This window comes from Lycorma delicatula, chromosome 6, assembly GCF_047948215.1.
Source record: "Lycorma delicatula isolate Av1 chromosome 6, ASM4794821v1, whole genome shotgun sequence".
Lineage (NCBI taxonomy): Eukaryota > Metazoa > Arthropoda > Insecta > Hemiptera > Fulgoridae > Lycorma > Lycorma delicatula.
Window position 1 is genome coordinate 129,221,657 of NC_134460.1, and position 24,406 is coordinate 129,246,062.

General features: G+C 28.6%; 1 protein-coding gene across 2 annotated transcripts in view; it reads right to left on the bottom strand.

Annotated features, from left to right (window-relative positions):
* The window catches only part of dac (dachshund family transcription factor), a 665,435-nt gene that overhangs the window by 247,095 nt on the left and 393,934 nt on the right, over positions 1 to 24,406 (bottom strand). For both annotated transcript variants that reach the window (XM_075369564.1, XM_075369563.1), the window contains exons 6-7: positions 4,304 to 4,380; positions 408 to 557 (exon numbers count right to left, since the gene is read on the bottom strand). In XM_075369564.1, coding sequence (XP_075225679.1) covers positions 408 to 557; positions 4,304 to 4,380 — 227 coding nt within the window. The remainder of the gene's footprint in view (positions 1 to 407; positions 558 to 4,303; positions 4,381 to 24,406) is intronic.

Below are 24,406 nucleotides of genomic sequence, written 5' to 3' on the forward strand. Positions count from 1 at the left end.
AAACATACGTACATCCTAAATATATTACACTCCTTTTTGGTAGTCGTGTAAAAACACTAATAAGCCAACAAATTCACACGTATGAGATACGATGTTTCCGAATCGTTCAGAATGAAGCGTTGAGATGCAAGTTATTCAAAAACGACTCATTCATCTGATAGATTTAACATTTTTTAAAAATTTATTTATACATATATATATATGGTGACACTCCCAGTGACGTAAGGATTCCAACGCGAGTCATACATTTAAATCAGTTCAGCCGTTGAGCTGCTACGGTGGAATAAAGCATACATGCATACATACACCCTAAATAGATTACACTCCCCTTTCTGGACAGTCGTGTAAAAAAACAAAAATTAAAACTCGATTAAAATAGCCTACAATTAACAAATTTATTAATTTACCTTGGTCCTTATCATCTTCTTCATCGACGTCACTTAGGTTATCGTCTTCCTCATCTTCCTCAGGCGTAGCTCCTGCTTCACTGCCCGAGTGTTCCTGATCGGCACCACTCTTACTTAAATTCAGTACAGGACTTTGGCCATTGGACGAACCTAATCACAAAAATAAGGGTAAAATAACAAACGGAAAAAAATTATAGTTTTTGTTATGTGAAGCATATAAATTGAATTATTCTAAAAGATTTCAAGTGAAATATTTTTAACGATTCAGTTTCTACTACCAATCTAATAGCGGGTTTTCAACTGACCTTACTTCTTTGGTTACTAAGAATTTTAGATAGATAATTGAAAGGTGAACTGTTTTTAAAATTATAATAAACTGATTTTCACTACACGAATGTTGTATTAAGCATAACTTTACGTTGTTGCATAATGCTAAATTAATTTATACATTAGTAAAAATTGATTTAACTTCAATTTATACTAGAAGATTTTCATTTAAACACAATCAGAATTATTCGGGAAATCACAACCGGAAATATTAATAAATTTTGGATTAAAAAATAAAAGTAAATATTAGTAATATTTCCATATATATATATATATATGTCATTGTACAGAGTGTGTTTCAGGAGGTTTATGCTAAACTTTCTGATAAATATAATGGAAAAAATTTTATAAAGATGGCGCTAAATTTTTACATAACAGGTAGCTAAAAATTTCGTCTTTATTTCTTATCAATTCTCTGTTTTTGATACATGATGAGGTGCACGTGTATCTTGGAGTGTCATGTTTCTGTGAAGAGAAACGGAGGACCAGTAGGAACTACATATCTGGACAAGCATGTGAATCATTTGGCGCTGAATTTACTTGACATTGATGAGAAAGTAAGACGATTTAAGAGGATACATCATGTATGGGACCTTGCTGATTCTTGAGGGCACGGATGATCATTGGAATGCATGACCCGTGGGATGATACAGTGGTTATTATGTAAAGATGTTTTAAATTTTTAGAATCTATATTAGTTTTATCTGCTTTTATCTGATTTCAATATTTGTTACTTTAATTGGATTTCTTTAATATTTTATGACTATTATTATCGACTTTATTATTATTATTGTTATTATTATTATTATTATCTGACTTTATTATTTGTTATGTGTTAACTAATTGCTTCGTTTGTGTCATGAGAGGTGATACGTATTATTAATATTGTATTTAAGGTGGGCTATCATTGGGTGGTCTCCTGACAGGTTACTCTTAACCAAACAATTTTATTTATGATCCTATTGGCAATCCTATAGGCGACCAACTGTAAAAAATCTATTGCTCAAAAAAATTGAGTTTTTACAAAATTGTGGGGTTCAAAATATGGGAGAAAATTTTAGCTTGATATTTCGCATGAAATTTTACTTTTTTTATTAAATAAGTCCCAGAACTGTGACTCTTGTAGTTTCCAATTATATTATTGTAAACCCCAAAATTTAGAATCAAAGAATGCACTTTCCTAGGCTCAGCGTTGATATACTAATTAAAGGTATACTTAATTAAAGATAATTCAGAATGTTTTGTAAGTTTTCAGTTAATTTAATTCGTATAATGGCAATCGTTGTGATTCTTTTCTTGGGAATTTAAAAAATTACCAAGAAACATATAACATTTTCTAATAAAATTTATATTAATTAAAAACTGAAAACATACAAAATCTTTTGAATTACTTTTAATTTAAAACAAATGAGAGTAAACGAGATTGAAAAATGTTATAATTTTAAATTAAACTAAAAATTTCTTCGTTTTCAGACCGATATATATATGAAATTTTTTAATAAATTTAATCAAAGTAATATGTATATAAAGTTTAGCAGCAGTCTCCTAAAATATTTTATCACACCATAACTTATTCAGTTATTCAGATCTTTGGAGTACCTCACACAATAAATCCAAAATAATTAATATTTTCAGAATTGTACGAAATAAAAAATATAATAAAATTTTCTAAAGTAATATAAAATATATTTTAATAAAAAAAAAATAAATGAAGGAATACATAAAGAAAAAATGTAGGGGAAAAGTCAGTTTGCCGAATATACTCTGTAAAAATAACTTGTTAGTATCTGATAAAATTATTTATTAGAATAAAAACAGGTGTAAAAAAGACTATGGTTGGCATCAGTATAAGTAATCTCAGAGTATATCAATAGAGATCTGCTCTTTCATTTCATATTCAATAAGTAGCTAATGAAAGAAAAAAATTAAGAATTGTTCTCACTTGAGGAATAAACACCAGATCGTTTGATCAGAAAAAAAATATTATGTTTTATTAAACGATATCTCATTCGGAATATCAATAAGAATGTAATGGAGATAGTATATTTAACAAAGAGGATGTATAAACATCATGCTTTACCTACAAGAAATGTTAAGAAAGCTCTGCTTTAACACATCCATTAAGAAGCTCATGATTCAAAATAGTATTAAATGTTTTAAATTACAGAATCAGAATATTTTACTTTTAATTACTTCTATTTCGTTGGTATATTTCTGATCGTAAATACTAAATATTACTGGTGCTCAATCTAAAATGCTCCTAAAAAGTTCATGGAACTGTTGTAATATGATTTCAATTTTTATAAAAAAACTGTTACATTTCTCATCATCAATGCAAGTGTTCTATTGATATAGCATATGTCTAAGATCCAGAAATCCTGAAAGATCCGAAATTTCAACGACTATCTCCAGTTTAATATTGTTCATTACATTACTGAAATTATTATATTTCTATTTTCTAAGTGTTTCGAGGTTACTTTTTTATCAGATTTCTTGTTGTCAATCTGTATGATCTTTCAGATTCTTTACGGGGTATGTCTAATAATTGATTGCACAGATATTTCAGTTAAAAACATATATGTTTCATTGTAAAAATTATGACTAGGTTTATTATTTATATGGCATGAAATATATAAATATTATCCTACCTTGTATTTGTATTTTTCTAATAATTTTCTAGAAAACAAGAATTCAAAAAAATCCCTAAATACCGAGCACTTATAAAATGCTTATTACAAATTCATATCACATCAAGGACAAGAAAACAAAAATAAAATAATACATTTTTTGTCAATGTCTAAAATTATAATAAAAAAATGTAGCTTTAAATTTACAATTTTAATCTTATAAATAGAGTACGACGAATCACAGCAATATTGAGTTTATTCAAAGATTCCAAAATAAATTAGTGAGGACCATATCAGCGGCGCTGCGGTTTAACAGGGGTAAAAAAATTCATGACTATCTAGGATTACATTCTTCTGCTTACGAAGATATCCAAAAAATTAGCTCTTAGTAAAAACAGAGGTTACACAAACATGAAAATATTTGGCAGTAAATTTATTGGACAACAGCGATGATATCAGGCAACTAAAACTTTTCCATGTGATGGACCTGGGAGATATAATCAGAAAAGTGATGTGATCAGAGAAGCAACCTAGGAATGGGAACACAGGATGTCTCTGTCACTGTGATATGAACGTCACCTTCATAGTCTAAGAATTACAGCTATTTCTATTTGTCGACGAAATTTTGTTTTATCTGTAATGTTATTTTCATACTGATGTGTTTGGAGTTGAAGAATTTGTTTTTCCACCTGTGATTTATTTCCAGTGCTATGTTGAACTTCACTTGGACCACTTACTCAGATTATTTCCTTATATATGAGATGTTAAAACTTTGTATGCTTTGATGAGGGGTTTCGTCAGAGATCTCTTTTCAAGTGATTATCATGAATCAAATTTATTTAAGGCCCCCCTATGAGGTACCGATTGTAAATGCTAACAGATAGACAAAAAAGAAATTTATAACATTTTAAATCGATTATAATATTTTATTATAAAACTTACCATTGTGCGAACTTAAGTCCCGAACTTTGTGATCTAGAGCTAGCGCTCTTTCAGCTTCCCCTCGTTCTTCACGTAGCCTATAAAAAAAAAACGAATGTAACTAAAATGCAGATTAATAAACTAATTAAAATTTGTAAGTATGTTTGTATATTTCTTTATTTACATATAAAAATGATATAATCTACACAAAATTAACACAAAAAAATATAAATCTAATGTAAAATAATATAATGTTTTTAAATTTATATCAACATATTGTACGTATGAATGTTTTTGTGTATGACTTGTGTTTAAGTCTATTAATTAACCATTAAGTTTACAAAATATGTAATATTAATATTGCGATATGGGAAATTCTGCATCGATTACTAAAATAAACTAATGTAACCCGGGTTATGAATATACTAAAATACATTAATTAATTTATTGGTTCAAATATAAACTTATTTGCTCAAATGTAAACTACTCTCGACAATAATAATACAAAATAGTAAAAACATTCAAACAACATTAGGTTTATATATTTGTGTTCGTAAATATAAATGCATTATAATAGTTCAATATATTATTATTCACTTTCCCAGCACAATTAAAAAAAAAACACACACACACACACACACACACACACACACCCTAGTTTTAAATATTTCGGAAGATATTATTATACAAAATGGCAGAACTCATATTTAATATAATTACACATAAATAATTAAATATTAAAAATTCATACACATAATATACGTTTATAGTTTTCAATGTATATTTTGTAGCGATCGTTGAATTTTACGAAATATTGCATGTAGTAAAAGAGAAATGAAAATTACATACCTTAACATAACTACTACATTATTTTTATAATCTCTACTATTTTTTAAACGAAATATCTATCTAAAAATTTTATAACTATATAAATGATACGTAAAGGCAAACAAAAATATCGAACTAAGACTGAACATATAAAACCTTCAATAAAAACAGACTTATCAATTTGTTTAACCAAGTTATTCGTTCTTTAATAAATTAGGATATAAATATTAATCGGTAAATATTTTTTTATGCTAGTTTTTATCCAGGATTTTGTGGTAGCGGAAGTTTACAGGAAGATGCATTTTTTAACGACAATCTGTTAGAAGGATTCAGCAGGTTGTTGTCATGTTGCGCAATTTTACATATTTTTTGTACAAATGATGTAATATTTTATAAAAATACATTCCTGATTTTTTTTTAATTCAATATAAATGTTGCAGTTATTCCTAAAAATTAATTTAAAAAAATATAAATAAATATAATTATTTGAATAGTTTTTTTTTCTAAAAAAATGTTAAAAAATTGTAATAAAGTACAAAAAATGACAAATGATGCAGGAAAATGGGTCAGTTTTTGTAAAATTTTGTTAACAATTTTGAAAAAGTATTACTACAAGTCGGTTTTTAACATACAAAAAAATTTTCTCGGGGTTTCAAACTGAAAATGTAAAATTTATTAGTGTGTTGTTAAAAATGACAAATATTAGTGCTGTTTTTCTCAACACTAAAAAAAATATATAATGTTTTTAAAAGCTTATTGCATAATTTTTTATTCTCTTAACAAATACTGTATTAGAAGATGTTATATTCCAATTATTATAAAAATAAAATGTTACGAGAAGGTGTGTCATCAATTTTTAGTGTAAGTAAAATTAGTGACATAAACAGGAGAGAATAGATTTCAATTAACTTCTTTTACTGACTATAATAGATAAAGCTTTTTGTGAAACAAAGATGTTGAATTCGTGAACACAAATACTCTATCGTAAAACAGAGCAATTGAACACATTTAAAACGAATATTTTTAGAAATCATGAAACTTTTTTATCTCATCAAAAATCGATTCAATAAGTAGCAATGAAGGCAAAAAATTACACTAGCAAATGTGTTTAAGAGGAAAATTTCAATAAACGTTGATGATGAAATAAAAATGAAAGTAATATCAATGAATAAATTTAATACAGCTTGGTAAGAGAGTTTTTTTATCTAACAATCCTAGGATTACATTTTTTTTAAATAAGCCTATAAAAATATCTTCTTTATAAAAACACATTATTCTTCAATTATTAGGTAATTATACATCCACTTCTTTCATCTCGCAAATAAATTTAACGATTATTTAAAAAAATTAAAAATCTAATATTTTTTCCAACGAACTTGTATTTTGACAATGTCTTCTTATATCAGAAACATGAAATTAAAATACACATTTATTTATTGTTACATTATAAAAGATAAATAAATTCATAATAATTATTGATTTTTATTGTAAAATGAAATGTAAGTTATTAAAAAAATATATATATACTTGATAATACTAATAAATTGATATCATTTTATCATATTTTCAATTGAATGTTTTTTATCATTTGTTTGTAAAGAAACACCTGTGTCTAATGGACATTATTATTGATAAAATAATAAGAGCTAAATCAACAAATGTGATAATAAAAATGATTGCTGTTACTTATTGTAATAATAATCATTAACACCTAATTCATCAAATTGATATTGATATTTTTAACATAACAATAACCCTCCCATTTTTCTTTCTATAAATATAAATACTAAACCCTCCTGTTATCCTTTAAATAAATCGTTGTGCAATGTTGTGCAAATATAGAATATTCCTTGCATGCAAAAGTGTAAGTCAAAATCTTAAACACGAATAACAAAAATGATAATCTCATCTTATGAGGAAAAATATGATTTAAAAAATAAAAATAAAGAAAATTATAAATACAAGTTATTTGGTTTCTCTAAGTATAATTTTTAACAGATTAATCAATTTTTATTAAAATTGAAAATAAAAAAGATTTCATTTGAGAGAGAAATTTTATTAAGACATTAAAAATTATATGTTACTACTTTTTTTCCCCTCCTTTGCCACCCGGAGCCAGATCCGCAGTTAAGCATAGCACAGCTCCGGGGTGCCTTCGCCTCCGAAGGCACCATTAAAATTGTTTTATTAAGAACAACACGTTTAAAATTGTGTTTTGCTAAGAATAATTTAAAATTTTTCATTTTTAATTTTTCTATAAGAAAAAATTAGTGTAAAGGGGGGTCACTTTAATTGTATAAGATTATTTTCAAAATCATGGTCATTTATATTAAACTGATAAATTTGTTTGGTTTTGCAGTAATAGAAATTAAGAAAAAAATATCATTAACACTAATAAAATTTCATTATAATTGTTTTTATTTTTTAAAACTAAAGTTTATATATATATAATGTATTTATATACAAATGCATTAATTAGAAATAGATTTTGCGATGTTGAGTAATTTTGTCATGCAATGATATTGGTTATAAAGTGTCAAAAAAGAACTAAAAATATTTTTTTTTTTCGAAACTAACAGAAAGTATAATAAGCGTTTAAATAAAAATATTTTTAAAAAACTGACAATAAAGTTGTTACACTTCCTGGGATTGATTATTTTTTTTTTTATATAGTGGAAAAAGTATTAATGCATGAAAAAAGATTGAAAAATTCAAAAAAATCTATATATTTTTTTACTTTTTTCTGCTCTCCCATTCCCAAAATAACACCATAAAAAAGTTTTAGATTTGTCTACCTTTATCATGTTAAATCGAGAAGAAAAAAAAATCCTTCACTAAAAAATGTACAATAACAAGTTACCTAGGATTTTTTTTTGGAGAGGTAAATTATGGTGAAATTTTATTTGTAATATTATTATTAAAGGTTTAAATCAATATTTCAAATTTTCATTGGCTTCCCATCCCCAATATTGTTCAAAATTATTTTTATTTAAGCGACTTGCACTCCTACTATGATTAAGGAAGACATAAAAAAAATTCGGTTAAAAAATATACAATAAATAAAAAGACAGTTTTTTCGATTTTTGTGAAAGGGGAAGAATTTAAAGGAAAATATTTGAAAAATTTTAAGATAAGCATGTACGCATGTACTAAGCTTAATAGAAAGTGGGGTTATGTTAGCAAACTTTTGAAAAAATTGATCCCAAAAGAAGTATCTACCCTTGAAGATACTGACTCCAATCTTTTGCAAACAAATTGCTCCATATATACAAGTTTCTCTGCTAAGTTTCATCAAAATTGGTTTATCTCGTCAAAAGTTACTAAGCTTCAAATACGCCAATACGTACATCCGTAAGTGCGTACGAGAACATTAACCCTAATTTTTTCTTGTTTTTTGGGGACTCTGGGTCATGAGACATCGAGAAATGAAAAAATCCATGCCCCGTTTTTTGATTGATTACCATACTTTCCTTCTTGCAGCATAGTTCTAGAGGTGTAAACAAAAGTAAAGTAAAACAAAGGATATTTAAAAACCCTAATTTTTCGGATAAAATTCTAAATAAAACTGCGTAAAAATCTACTTAGCAGTCGAAGTTAAACGAAATAAAATATAATATTTAAGAAAGATTTAAATAATATCCAAACAACATTAAAGAATTATTCAGTAAGCTTTATTATAAATATATGTATAATTTATACACCAGACGGAATTTAATTGCAAAAATCATTATATAATAAGGGCTGCAACTTCTGGCGTCTCATATGAATTCTAGCAACATGGAACCATTTAAGGATTTACACCGCTCCTTTTTCCAAGAATTATATTTTATACGAGATCAATAAAATTATAACGAATAAATAAATAAATAAAATTTATTTAAAATAATTATAACGATCAATCTTATACTAAAATGTAATTTAATTTTTATTCTTAAAAACAAGTAATGTTAATACACTTGCCATAAATATTTATGATTGATATATTAAATAACAATATATTATTTATATTTAAAGGTAATTTGTGATAATTTACACATAATTGATCTAAAATTGATTATTTTCATTACAATTTTTATGGTATAATTATAACATAACTGAAATGAATTTAGTTGCAAGAAAAAACAATCGATTATCATCATACTTTAAGTAAATTAATAATCTTATTACTAGGCCTTTCTTTTTCCTGTTTAGCCGCCGGTAATTACCGTTCAGATAATACTTCAGAGGATGAATGAGGATCATATGTATGAGTGTAAATGAAGCATAGTCTTGTACAGTCTCAGTTCGACCACTCCTGAGATGTGTGGTTAATTGAGACCCAACCACCAAAGGAAACCGGTATCACGATCTAGTATTCAAATCCGTGTAAAAATAACTGACTTTATTAGGACTTGAATGCTGGAAGTCTCGACTTCCAAATCAGCCGATTTGGGAAGACGCGTTCACCACTAGACCAACCCGGTGGATTTATTACTAGACCTGTATTTTAAAATACATATATTCATTTGATTATTGAATAATGTATTAAAACCTATAAAATAATGGGAGATATTAATAATATAACGACCCCAATTAAAAGTAAAATAATTTTCCATAACTTCGTTATTTGATCAAAGATAGGAAGTTAATTTAAAAAATAAGATATATAATTTAATTTTACGATATAGATATAAATAATAATATTTGTTATATTGTAATAGAATTATATTCTATGCAGACCGTATCATCTTAGATATGAAGGTTTTTAAATAATTAGAGACAAATGACAACAGCGGAAAAATTAACAAATAAAATAAACTGAAACTGTCTGACGTTCAATTTGGCACACTTGCTATAGAAAGTATCAGCTTTTGAAAACAATTTTCATTATTATAACCTATTTTATTTCTGGATGGACGAAGCAGGAGCGATATAAAATGCCGAATAGCACAAGCTAAACGAGCCTTCAGTAAGAAATATAATTTGTTTACATCAAAAATTAATTTAAATGTCAGGAAAAGATTTTTGAAAGTGTATGTTTGGAGTGTCGCTTTATATGGAAGTGAAACTTGGACAATCGGAGTATCTGAGAAGAAAAGATTAGAAGCTTTTGAAATGTGGTGCTATAGGAGAATGTTAAAAATCAGATTGGTGGATAAAGTGACAAATGAAGAGGTATTGCGGCAAATAGATGAAGAAAGAAGCATTTGGAAAAATATAGTTAAAAGAAGAGACAGACTTATAGGCCACATACTAAGGCATCCTGGAATAGTCGCTTTAATATTGGAAGGACAGGTAGAAGGGAAAAATTGTGTAGGCAGGCCACGTTTGGAATATGTAAAACAAATTGTTAGGGATGTAGGTTGTAGAGGGTATACTGAAATGAAACGAATAGCACTAGTTAGAGAATCTTGGGGAGCTGCATCAAACCAATCAAATTACTGAAGACAAAAAAAAAATTTTATTTCTTGTAAAGAGTCGGCTTCCCTTTAAACGTGTTCCATGGAAGAACGACGTACTGTGATAAGAATTTTATTTTCTAAAAGTATAAAAACGGCCTAAATTCATCGCTGATGTTAAAACAGTATAATAAAAAGTGTTTTAACTGTTCAAATTTTTATAAATGGATTAGGCAGAAAAAAGTGTCACGGATTTTCATTGTAACGGAAGACCGGTGGAAGTTTCAACTGACGTTTTGCAAAATCGTTTTAATGATCTTATTTGCAAAAAAATGTGGGAAATTACTGAAATTTTTTGTACAAATATCGATACTATTAATTCCATTAACCGTAATAATAAGAATTACCGCTAAACATGTTCGAGATGGGATCGATTCAAAATCACAGACACCTGAATTCACATTTATACGAAACTCAAACGACGCGTTTTAGCGGAAGGTTCTTTTTTAGATCGCATAATAACTTTTGATGAAGCTTGGATTTATAATGTTTTTGATTCAGTTATCAGTGTATAGAACGAAAATATTCGAGTTTGTCGGCCAGGAAAAACTCAAAGCCTACGCGTAAGTCGGTAAATTGATGCTATATAAAAATGGGACTATAAAGGCTCAGTTTGTTGCAATTATTTTGAAGAACAACGTTCAATCAACGTCGAGTACTATTGTGACATCCAGAACGGAGAAGACGTCTCGGTTCTTCTCAAAGAGCGTTATTCTTCTGCATGATAACACTTGCTTCATACTGCTCAAAAGACACGAGAAGCTATTCGAAAGTCGGGTGGGAAGGGATTAAGCCCGCCGGGTTGGTCTAGTGGTTAACGCGTCTTCCCAAATCAGCTGATTTGGAAGTTGAGAGTTACACCGTTCAAGTCCTAGTAAAGCCAGTTATTTTACACGGATTTGAATACTAGATCGTGGATACCGGTGTTCTTTGGTGGTTGGGTCTCAATTAACCACACATCTCAGGAGTGGTCGAACTGAGACTGCACAAGACCTAAATTTTTTAATAAAAGTTATTAATAAAAGATTAATAATACTACCTAAATTTTTTAATAAAAGATTTTATTAACTTCTACGAATTTTTTTCTCATTAATGATAATTAATAATTATATGCATTTCTGAAATAGTTAAAATTAATTAAAAATTAAATCTTAAAAATTGTAATTATATAAGGATATTATTGTGTTATAATAAGTTGTAATACTATAATCGTTTTTGTAGTATAAATTATAAAATTAATAAGTGTTTAGACCTGTGCTTAAGTATTAAAACTCAAGAACAATAGCTCAAGTAGTTGAATATAATACTAAAGTATTTACGATTCATCTTATATGTAAATGAGGTTACATGATTTATTGTAAATTCTAAAATGTACAAAGTTCGCGTAGTAATCTGTATTATATAGTAATACGTGTATGAATTAAAAGAAAGTCGTTAAGAAATTACAGAATATTCAATACGAGAACCGACGAGACGTTAAAGAAATAATAATAGTAATAAAAGCAGGAAGGAACAACAACGTTATTATTTCATTTCCATCAGGGATTCCTGTGGGAGTAAATTCCCGAGGGAGCACTGGGGATAATTTATTAACACATTTTCTAAACAGGGACTCAAAGTTTCGTAAGACGGTACGTTCAGAACATAAATTCAAAAAGCCATTAGAGTCGGGAATGATTCGCCGGTATTAGAAGTCGTGGCTAAAAGCATTTCCTCATTACATGCAGAATAAGGTGCGGTGATGGTAGTCAGTAGTCTTCTTTTGTTAGGGATGGGAAAGAAAGAAAATATCTTTATTTTACTTTAATAGAGATCCCTCGAAATGGGTACCTTTCATGCGATATTTGTTTTTTAACTGTCCGTATAATACCGACGAATGTTAAGGCTTAATAGCGTTGAAAAGAACCACAACTTCCCTTTTAAATTATTATTATTTACTTTTTCCATTTCTAAAAACAAAACTAATGGTTCATGAACGAGTATAATTCATCCATTAAAACTTTAAAAGGGTCAGTAATTCAAAATTCAAGAAATATTCTATAGCTAAAAAAATTATATACCAAAGAATAGAGAGAATATATTACAGTTTCCACAATAGTTATAAATAATTAACATAAATGATGAAGTAGAATAATTAAATATCTGGTCACGAATAAAATCTTTGTAAATGGCAGTAAATCATCTAGGTTGGTTTAAACAAAGTTATAATACAATGCCGTCTTTGTTATAACTGCGACGCATCTAAGATACAAAGTTAACTAATCAAATCAGCTTTCTCTGAAAATTATGTTTATTATACAGTCAATCCTTATACTGAGGTTAACAGAGTTGTGTTATTTTAAAACTTAATACGAGGGCTATTCGGAAAGTAACGAACGTTTCCACCTGACACCACCAGACGCACGCCAATCGCGTATATATTGGTGTGCTCGTGCTCGGCACCTCAGTTAGCGTCCAACCGTGACAACGGGAACATCTCCGCACTGCCCGTTTTTTTTATATACAAATTTGAAATGTGTGCTGCAATCGAAAATCCCGCCAGTTGTGAGGTGCGGTCTGCGGTTCGTTTTTTGTTGGCAAAAAACTTAAAACCAACAGAAATTCATCGGGAACTGTGTAATGAGTGAAAGTTCTGTCAGGAAGTGGTGCATTCAGTTTAAAAATGGCCGAACAAACGTTAACGATAAAGAGAAGAGTGGACGTCCGAGCATTGTGACTGACGATCTGGTCTCCAAAGTTGACGAAAAGATTTGTGAAAATCGCCGTTTCACAATAACTGAGCTTTCTCTATGTTTCCAACAAGTTTCACGGACTTTATTGTGTGAAATTGTTTCACAGAAGCTAGGCTACCACAAATTTTGTGCAAGATGGGTGCGTCACTGTGTGGTTGAGATCACAGGCGGCAGAATTCTATGACACAGGAATTTCAAAGCTTGTCCACCGCTATGATAAGTGCCTGAATTTGTATGATGTTTATGTTGAAAAGTAGTATTTTAGTCCCTCTTTTACATGTATATAATAAAAAGTTTTTCTTGTACTTGGTTTTTTTTTAAATTCCAAAACGTTCTTTACTTTCTGAATAGCCCTCGTATAAATATTCACTGGGTTTGACATACCGTTGGACAAAAGAATCAACGAAAAACGCAACAGGAAATTATTTCACTGGTAATTTTATTTAGTAAAATTAAATTAAAAAAAAAAAAAATGGAATGGAATGCTTACTCTCTTGAGAATTTTTATAGCAGTTATTCATGAATAGTTATATTTTAAATCAGATATTTCACAACCATTTTAGTTATGGCACTTAAATACATTATTAAATTTAATATAGAAAAATCTTCAGGTTATGTATTTATCAGCAAAGAAAAAAAGCAACCAATTTTTATGTATGTCGTCTTTAGAATCATGTATTACTTTTGTATCAATTTTCCAAATAAAAGTTTTCCTTCTAAAGACATAATCTTGTATATACCAGTATTTTAGATACTTCAGCAAAATTTCTGTCTTCTAGCACTACATGTTTAGGACTGTAAAAAAATCAATATTTTTAATCCAAAAACTCTTGATGACATAGTTCAATCTATGATGAAAATTGGACGTGCAACGTTTCTCAAATATAACCTATTTAAAAAATTAGATATTTTTTCCTTTTAATAAAAATTAATATTCCGAAAACAATATATTATAGAAAAATAAATTTAAATAACATGCTTTAAAATAAATCTATAAAACCTTTTGCGTAAATTTGCTTCGATGAGGTGTGTAGTTGTATGTTGTGCAAACATCGTTCAGTTTTTATTGTACGATATGTATGAATATAAAGAGTGTATACATACAAAGTTCTCCCGGGACTTTCACAACCTATTCTACTCGTGAAAATGATGGAAAAAGTTCATATAAACATATTTGTCCTAAAATGTTTCGTTTGCTAGTTACGGCTAGTGAAAGATTTCGTTCGGATTTCAGCTACCCTAGTGAAATGAAGTTGTATTGAAATTTTTTAGACCGTTAATTAAGGGGCAGAATTAGTGATTGCTTATGGTTTTAAACCTGAAAAATGACATAAAATGGGTCCCAAAACCATATCTGAAGTAATTTTTTAGGAATATAGGGTGAAATCCAAAAAATGGGGATAAAACCCTGCTTTTTTACGTTTGATATTCAATAACGTTGTTAAATAGGTAATAAACAAATAAAAACTTTAAACAAAACTTGAAGAGAATTTAATTCTGAACAAAATGTTGTAAGATATGTAGAATAAAACATACCAATGAGTAACATTTGTCAGAAAAGTACTTGTTTAATATAAACAAAAGCCAAATTCATTTTTTTGTGAAAAAGGTTTTTAAAAACGAAATTTTCATTATTTTCACGAATAAAATAGGTTATAAAAATTCCGGAAGAATTTCGTGATACACTCGGTATAAAGGATAGCTTAACATAGATTATGATGTTTAACAGATTTATGTTAATTTCAATTCTTAATGCAATTCAATGTTAAAAATTAATATCTGTGTTTATTCTTGTTATTTTCTCTTAACAGTAAAAAACGTTTGCTCTCATTATAGCAAATATTATTTATTTCCTGTTTTTTTATTTTGGTTCATTACTGATAACAGTAGAAACAAATTCGTTTATTTATCACTAATTTACCAAAATTTCAATTATATTTTCGTCAAAATCAATTTTTTGTACTTTTATTTTTGAATTCTTTTTAGGAAATAACTATTTTATTTTCAATCATATTTTTCAATTTACTCAAATAAATTTATAATGTTGAACATTTTATCTGATAACAGTTTGAATGTTTTTTTCCAATACTGTATATAAAAAATAAAATATATATTATATATATAATGTATTCTTAAACTTAATAACATAAATTATTCTGTACTCAAATGTTTTACGATACAGTGGGGGGTCATAACATTGCGGGTTATATTTTTAACCCACAATATTATGTCTTCCACTTTCAATTTGATTTCGAAAACACTTTTTACAGATCATTAATTGATAAATTCAAGTACTAAAAGGTTTCTTTTTCAGTGAAATATTCTATATATTTTTTTTATTCAAAAGAAGAAAAAAATCAAAATAACGAATCATTGAGGTATAATACTAATTTCAGTACAAAAAAAAAGAAAAAATCATTTAAAAGGTTGTAAATATAACATAAAAATAAAGCGATAACCAAATAATTTAATTTTAATTTTTGATTAATGAATACATTAGGAATGTAGCTGAAGAGAAATATATATGTATAACTTGTGAGTTAAATCTAAGCGCAAAACTATGATGGGAATTGTTTAATAGGATAAGACAATAACGGGTCGCCTAATTGATCCCCCTTCCCCTTTCAATTCTCTCTCCAACTCACTCTCTCTCTCTCTCTTTCTTCTCTTACTGAACCTTAACTTGGATTCTCTTCTCCCATCTGAGACTGGTAACTTGGTTCTTGTTTATTAATTAACAAGTTACTACTACCAGTCTAAGCTAAGGAGACTCCTGCCTCTGCTTCTCTGCCTGCTTGCATATCTTCCACGCTTACCGTGCTGTTGTTCCGGGATTACTACATCACCTCCGAGTATAACAGTCTTTACTCCCCTACCGCATTCGCATTATCAATAATCATATTACTACTCTATGGAGAAACGAAGTAACTGTGCAATAATCAAAATCTAATGCAAATGTTATCAACATTAATTTTGTGTATGTTATATGAAACACTAATATGTTTGAGTTTAAATTAGTTTTATTATTGATACAGATACTGGAATTTTTCCATAAATCTCTCTTTCCTTATATTCATTTTAAATTCCATAGATTAAGCTAAAAATTTAATCTTCTTATTTAGAGATATATTAAAAAATTGGTATCTAAAAGATACAGATATAAATTCTCTTTCTATCTTCGTAATAAAATAGCACCGAGTCTTCTCCAAACAGGAAATTGATAGTTCGAGGTGGAGAGTAGTTATATTTTAACGTTAACAGTTTCGTAACACCCGTTACCACTTTGTTGTTCAGTTCTAATTAACAAGACATCCTAGCTTGATTATTTATGGATGTAACAAACAACTGTAATTTTCAATAAATGAACAAGGGAAGCAGCTGCTACGGACTCGGAATCAAAAAAGTTAAACTAGATTTTTGAAGATATCAAGAAAATTATACGTAACTAATGAAAATATCCCTATTTACCAAAATCGCCCTTTTATTTTTCTTGGTGAAATAGTACAGGGTATAAGTAGTGAGATAGTACAGTGTATAATCCCTTTTATTTTTTTTCAACCAAGAAACAGAAGTTAATCTATATGCGTTAATTTTAATAACGGCTTTATGTTAAATCACAGATATTGATTTTGTATTATGGACTTATAATAAATTTATATTATACAATATGCTACAGCGTCACAAATCAAACAGGTCTTGTACAATATTTTGACTAGTGTAAATAATTTCTATTTATTATTTATTTTATGTTTTACTTAAATAAATACTGTCATGCCCTTTGATATTGCAAGTTGGTTGGTTCTGTCACCTTTTAAATTGTAGCCTCAGTTTAATTTGAGATTTTAAGAAAACAAAAAAAAAAACTTATTATCCACTGCAATAGTGCTGACTGAAACAATCGAAATGTAAGTGGCCCCGAAAAAATTGACATATAATATCGTAAAACATCAGGACGCAAAAGTAAACAAGCAATTTGAAAAATGAGTAAGTTGGAAAATATTTATAGTTTACTTATTTTACTTCAATAGTAAACTATGTTAATAATTATTTGAATTTTTCTGATGTACATTTTCAATTATTATAATTACTTCCTTGTAAAAAGGAAAGGAAGTATTTTGATCGCGAAAAATTTCGGTTTTCAGATTTCATCGGAAATATACATTTTGATCATCCCTGAATCCATTTTGACTAGTTTCGGCGTGACGTTTTTACGTACATATGTATCTCGCATAACTCAAAAAAGACTTGCCGTAGCATGTTGAAATTTTGGATTTAGGACTGTTGTAAGATCTAGTTTTGCAACTTCCCTTTTGATTGCAATCGACAGGACAAAAAGTGTCCAAAAAAGCCAAACATCCAAAACAATCTGAATTTTGGACTTTTTCGTAACTCCAGTAGTAAACCCTTATTGAGAGCTTTTTAACGATATATCATAAGTGGTACTTATTTTCATTGGTCCCAGAGTTATAGTCAAATAAAATTTTAATTAATGAAATATTTGGATCTCAGAAGGGGAAAGCACATCGGTTCGAATCATCTCCCTTCTTTTTAACTTTTTTTTGGTGTTTTTAATTAACTATATTGATTTATTAGTCAATATATATATGTTGATTTGTTATTTATTAACCTGCGATTGTAAAGAAAGTTTTACAATAAATAATAATCCAATAATAACAATAAAAAAAAAGAAAATGAAAAAATATCAGACGTTATTAATGAAATAAAATTTTATGTACTTTTCATTTTAAATATGTATATGTAATTTAATAGGCATACAAGGAAGTCATGTGGTGTCGACATCAGATTTAAAAAAAAATAAACTGTGTTAAATGAATTTTTATTACTATTAAAAAAAAAACAACAATAAAAAAAATCTTTTACAACTGATTTATCAACCTCCCTATATAAATATATATTTTAAATGGTAAGAAAAATAATGAAAGCACAATATTTCAAAAATTTGAAATGTAACTGATCTACTGGAACGGCTTAAAACAGTCGAAAAATCAAGTCACACCTAATTGGGAGGCCTCATCCAAACTTTCTCCTCAACCGGAGTCAACATACGAGCGAACATCTGTTCTCCCTAAATTATAACATGTTAAGAAGGAATGTTGAAAACACAAAATTGCAATATCTCCTGTGCAACAAGTAATGATTTTAATTTTGAACATACTATTTTCCTACCAGAAACATTAATTTTATCGTTTTCACTTTTTTGCTCCATTGTAGCAAGGTTGGGCCGTGAAACGGCCATGAAGCGCAGCCACCTAGTAAGTAGAATTATCGTAAAGTAATAATATATTAAAGGATTACTAAACTTCTCCGTTAGTGGGGGAAATTTAGCAAGCAACGGTCTCAAACTGCGTGACTTTTTGAAAACATCGAATACAGATCGAATCAATCAATCAATTTAACTATAGCGGGCATAGAAACAACAAATGACTTCTCTTAAGTAATAAAAAACTACTGTACTCATCGTACTTCTTTCTTTACAGATTACAATTTTCCCACTAAACAAACACTCAAGACAAGTTAATAACAAATTATGGTCATATAATTCTTAAATTATAATTCATTAACAGACGTTTCATGTTTATTTGATTTCGCAAACAAAAATTAAATAAAAATTAAATGTATTAGGTTAATTAGTTCACTTGTAGATGCGCAAAAACAAATAAAAGAGTACGGCATTAATAAAAGGATATCGTAGAATGAAATCAAAGAATAAAAGGAGTAGAAAAACAAATATTCTACAATTTGATTACTTTTTCAATTGCGAATTTTCTTCTTTTTTTTGATAATATACAATAAAAAATACTACGGAAATTAAAATAATGCTAATAACTAATCTGCAGAGGAAATCATTAGAAAAATATTTTAATCATAACAGTTATGTAAGAAGGGGTGAGAGCAACTGATATATGGCATCAGAGAGATATAACAATAGAAGTTTTAAAGTCAATATTAATAAACTGGTGGAGGATTAATTACAATATGAATCCGTGAGATTAATTAGTGAACATTGGAGTAGAAGCGTTCAATTTGTTTCCATTAATCAGAGAGTAATTGCGAGTAAAGTGATATGTGTATATTAATAATAATCAGGCGAGGAAAAGCAGAACAGTAAGACAAGGAAAGCGAATACGTACTACCGCTACCGTTGCCGCGCGCCGTTATGAACAGGCGAATGAACGAGCAGTGCCGCCCGAGTTCGATTCGAAAACTCATAAGGAACATGCAAGGGAACTATGACGAGAATTAACAAAGTTTGTTCTCCTTACAATCCGTTCCAAGTAAAAAGGAAGGTTAGGGGGCGGTAAGGAGGTAGTGAAAATATAGAGAAGGGGTTGAAATAATCCTTCCATATATATAATATACCATCTCCCTTCTTCCGTTGTTTTACGCAGTCCAATCATAAACTTAAACTTTGAACTCGACAAGACTGTTTCGTATAATATTGTTGTACCTGTTTTATCTTAATTTATTTTCATATAACTTACTATACAATAATTTAATACAACCATTATTTAGCGAACGTACGAGTATATGACTTGTATTTCTATTACTGAATAAACGTTAAGATTTATGATTAAGAATACCAAATTTGAATTCAAGAATTCTTTTACTGAAATATAATTTTGGTTTTTAAACTATTTGACGTATTTATATATGGTATGCGATACAATAACCATCACAAAATTTTATATACATATATACACGAGGTCTGTTCAAAAAGTAACCGAATTTTTTTAATTACGCGCCAACAGAGATATTTAGTGACGTGCGGTTGGAAGTACTGTGTTTCGCATAAACTCCTCTGTAACACGTTCTTGGATTGTTGACATGTCGTTTAGTTTTTGTGTTATTGTTGTTTGAATACACTATGTTTAAGTGTTAGTAGCGATTTTTGTAATGTTCGATTTTTTGATGATTGAACTTTTGTCTCAATTTCGTAGCCGTAAACCCAGCTTTCGTCTCTCGTTAGATTCCTACAAAACATGAATATTTCAACGTCATCAGCATGTTCAAGGAGTTGCCGTTGTCCACTCGATGTTCTTTCTACTGTTCTGTCATCAAAGAGAACAAACTTTGGTGCAACTCGAAGCGTTTTAAATTTTTCAGTCAAAATGTCACGGTATGATCCAATCGAGATGCTAACTCTTTCTACAAGTTCTCTGATAGTCAATCGGCGATTTGCACGCACCAGATCATTGATTTTCTGAACGTGTGTGTCATCAGTTGAAGTCGAAGACTTTCTTGGTCGAGGATCATTTTCAATTGACTGACGACCACTTTTAAATCGTGAAAACCATTTGCAGCATTGTGAACCACCCAGAGCATCATCTCCGTAAGCTTGTTTCAAAACCTGAAAAGTTTCAATGAAAGTTTACCCCAGTTACACGCAAGATTTTACGTTATATCGTTTTCCGAAAAACTCACATTACAAAAATCGCTACTAACACTGAAACAGTTGCAATCAAATAACAATAACACAAAAACTAAACGAGATATCAACAATCTAAGAACATGTGATTTCAGAGGAGGTTATGCGAAATACAATGCTGTCAAACACACGCGACTAAATATATCCGTTGGGGCGTAATTAAAAAGTACGGTTATTTTTTTAACAGACCTCGTATATTATAGCAAGGTAGGGTTTATTAGATTTTTTAAACCTGCCACTCTTTCTAAGATTCAAAATTATTGATATCGAATAAAAAAAATAGGTTATCCATTTTTTTTTTATCGGAAGAATGGTAAAAGTTATTCCTCAAAAATATGGAATTTTATTTGAACAATTTGTAAACCACGTAAAGATTAAATAATTTATGTAGATTTAACAAGTTGTGTGATCAATGTAGTTTATCTCAAACTGGACTAATTAATTGGATTTTAGTTCAGTTTGTTAGAATATAGGCCTTACAATTTTAAGGATTGTTTAAGGAATCCTGAACCTATTTTCAGATAGATTTTTAGAATTTTTAGTCAGCTCTGTTTTTTTTTGTTTTTTTATAGAAATATTTGATGCAGACTTTATTTAGTTTGGTCAATCCAAAATCCATAATATGCAACGTGCTGCTTCATCACAGAGTGAGAATGTCTTGAACTCACTACGAGTTTGATATGATTGACCATTCCGCAGAAACTTTAAGCTCTCCTTTGGATGAGTTTTTTGTAAAATACTAAAATCCATGGGGAGATCTACGTTTGGTAGGTTTTTCATCAGGCTGTTGCTAAAAGCACAAATTTTGGTTTGATCAGGAAAATAACATGTTTGTTTCCTGTCAGGGAGTCATTCTGACTAAAGCGTCTTTTAAGAAATAACTTCTAATCACTCTAAAATGCAAAATAAATTTTAATCGATTCGGTTCAGTTAACCGAAATAATAGTATTTTTGAGCCTACTGAGGTTTTTAAATCATAGTTAATACCAAATAGTTTTTTCGTTTCATTTTAGCCTCGAATAAGGTGGGGAAAGTGGAATTTAAAAAATACGAATCAAAAAATGGAAGGATCATGAAAATTAAATAGTTACATCGTTCGGGCAATGATAGTAATAAAAGAAATCTTACCGAAAATTAATTTAGGAACGTAATTATTGAATCTCCCCACAGAAAGAAGCACTTTCTTCAATGTAAATCATGTTAACAGTTTTAAAGGGTAATATGTTTTAATATTTACATTCTAAGATCAAAGAAATAATTTCGAAGTTGTAACTTATTTTACAAAAATGTTTTTGAAGAAAAAAACTTTTAGACTAATGTACAATCTAAAATTAAATGGAGATAACGGTATCTCATAAATAAAAGGGGTGAATTAAAGAAGATGAAAAATCAGTGAACTGATTATAATGTTTGCTGGGGTGTATAATCGACAATTGGACAATTACTTGATATTTCATACATTCTTCAGCACATTTAGCCAATCCTTAACAACAAAAGCAACAACAAGAGCAACAGAACACAATAAAGTTACTGTTAAACAGATCGCTTTGTCTTCTCTAATATCCGGGAGTCCACGGGTTCTGACGGGTACCATAAACAACTCTGCTGATCAAATAGGAGGGAGAAATATTTTTTCTTCTTTCTCCTTAATTTCTCTACTCCTCGTTCCTTCTCCTCGATATTCCTCTCTCCAGTTTGTTCGTTCCTTCTCTCAATTTTAATTAAATAGCAATTAACTTATCTTCGAGACTTGCACCAATTAGACAAGTTGTTTCTATATTTAATTTCAAGCTAGATTTAATGAAGCAAAAGTGGTTTCGTTTCATTAGATGCGATGTCTTATACACAAACAACCCTTACATATTAATATTAATCTCTTATACTAATCAGTACGTAGGACTACCCGACCATATTTTCTACTCCTAATTACTCTAACGTAGTAACGTACTACAACCGTATTCCGTACTCTTGCTTTTAAATTTTAACGTCTTGAAATCTAATTTTTGAATTTTTCCATTCCCTAATCAACAAAATTTAACCAATCTTAAATGATATAGCACATTTTTCTTCAATTTTCCAAGTTTTTAAATATATTATTCTATTAAAGAGTAATTGCAATTAATTCGTTTGATAAAAGTTTCATCAAACCGTTGGCGTTTTATTTATTTAATACAAAATTAAACTCTTTTAACTAGATTTTAAAAATATAATAATAATTTTAGTTAAAGCATTCCATATTTTGAATGCGCAAAAATAATTAAAATTTTATCCAATTAAAATTTTAAAATATTGTGTATATTTAATACGACAAAAATTAAATTGGGAATTGTTTAACCCCTCATAAACGTAAAACTTGAGCGATTAGAAATACCAAAATATACCGTAAGCTTTTGAAAGTAGTTGTTATATGACATTATTCATAAAGAAAAATTTGCAGTAGACTAAAGAAAAGATGTATTAGTTTTTTATTTCCTTTTATTAAGGCATACATATTTAGTTTAATTAATAATAGAAAAACATTTAGGAAGTACTAAACAGTACGGAAGACTTATCAGCTTTTACAAAATATTAAAAGGTAAAGATATTAAAATTAAATTACTATCATTAAAAAAATGTGTAATAAATCATAAGACTAAATTACTTGGCATAGGATACTACAGTGCCGTTATTTAATTGATACTCTGTCAAATCAAACATTCTCTACAACTCAAAAATTAATAATACAATTCGCAGAACATAATTTTAAATGATTTAATCGAGAAAACAGCTGCAACATCCGGCTTCGTTCGGGATTTGCATGTTGTTTACTGTCCCTACCTGAAAAATACTCTTATGATAAAATAGAAATTTAATTTTTATCAACTATTATTATTATTATAACTAAATATAAAATTAAAATAAATTTAAATAAAAACCGTTTATCCGTAAATAAAATAAAGTAAGTATCAGTTAAAATTAAAAATAATACTCTTTTTAATTTATTTAATAAAGTTTAGTTACGTATTAATCAGTAGTTATTAATCAATTTTCAGATGACCTGACATGAATCGCAAATCCTTCTTAAATGGTGTTGGCATACTTACCAACATTTCCCATGCAAGGAAAAGGAAAGAGTTTAAATTGGAGAAGGAAGAGCAAAAGGTTTCTTGTCACCTTTTTCACTGAGCTAATAACATGTTCTACATCAGCATACCAGAAACAACGAATTACAAGGGGCGTTTTTACACTGATCATTAGTGACCGGTGGCTGTGCAGTGAACATCATTACATTTGAAGGACAAATTCAAACGGTTATTGACAACGTAAAGCAACTTTTGTATCTTGTTTTTTGGTTATAAAACGAATATCTTAAAAAAATTCCTCATCTACTTAAATAACAACAAACTGATATATGAACAAACGAATTTTGAAAACGATATTTTATTCAAATAATAATCTTAATAATCATAATAATAACGTAATCTTATATTTTGATATAACATTGGGTTATTGTTCATAAATTTAATCTATAAATTTACGTTTATCAATAATAATTGATTCGTATGTTGGCCCAACTGTATTTATACCACAGACATAACAATTGAGGCGTTTATATCGACTAGACGTATAAATGTATGACTTATTTTATAACTTGACGATCGATTTTATATTTATGGAAATTTAATTTATTTTTATTTTT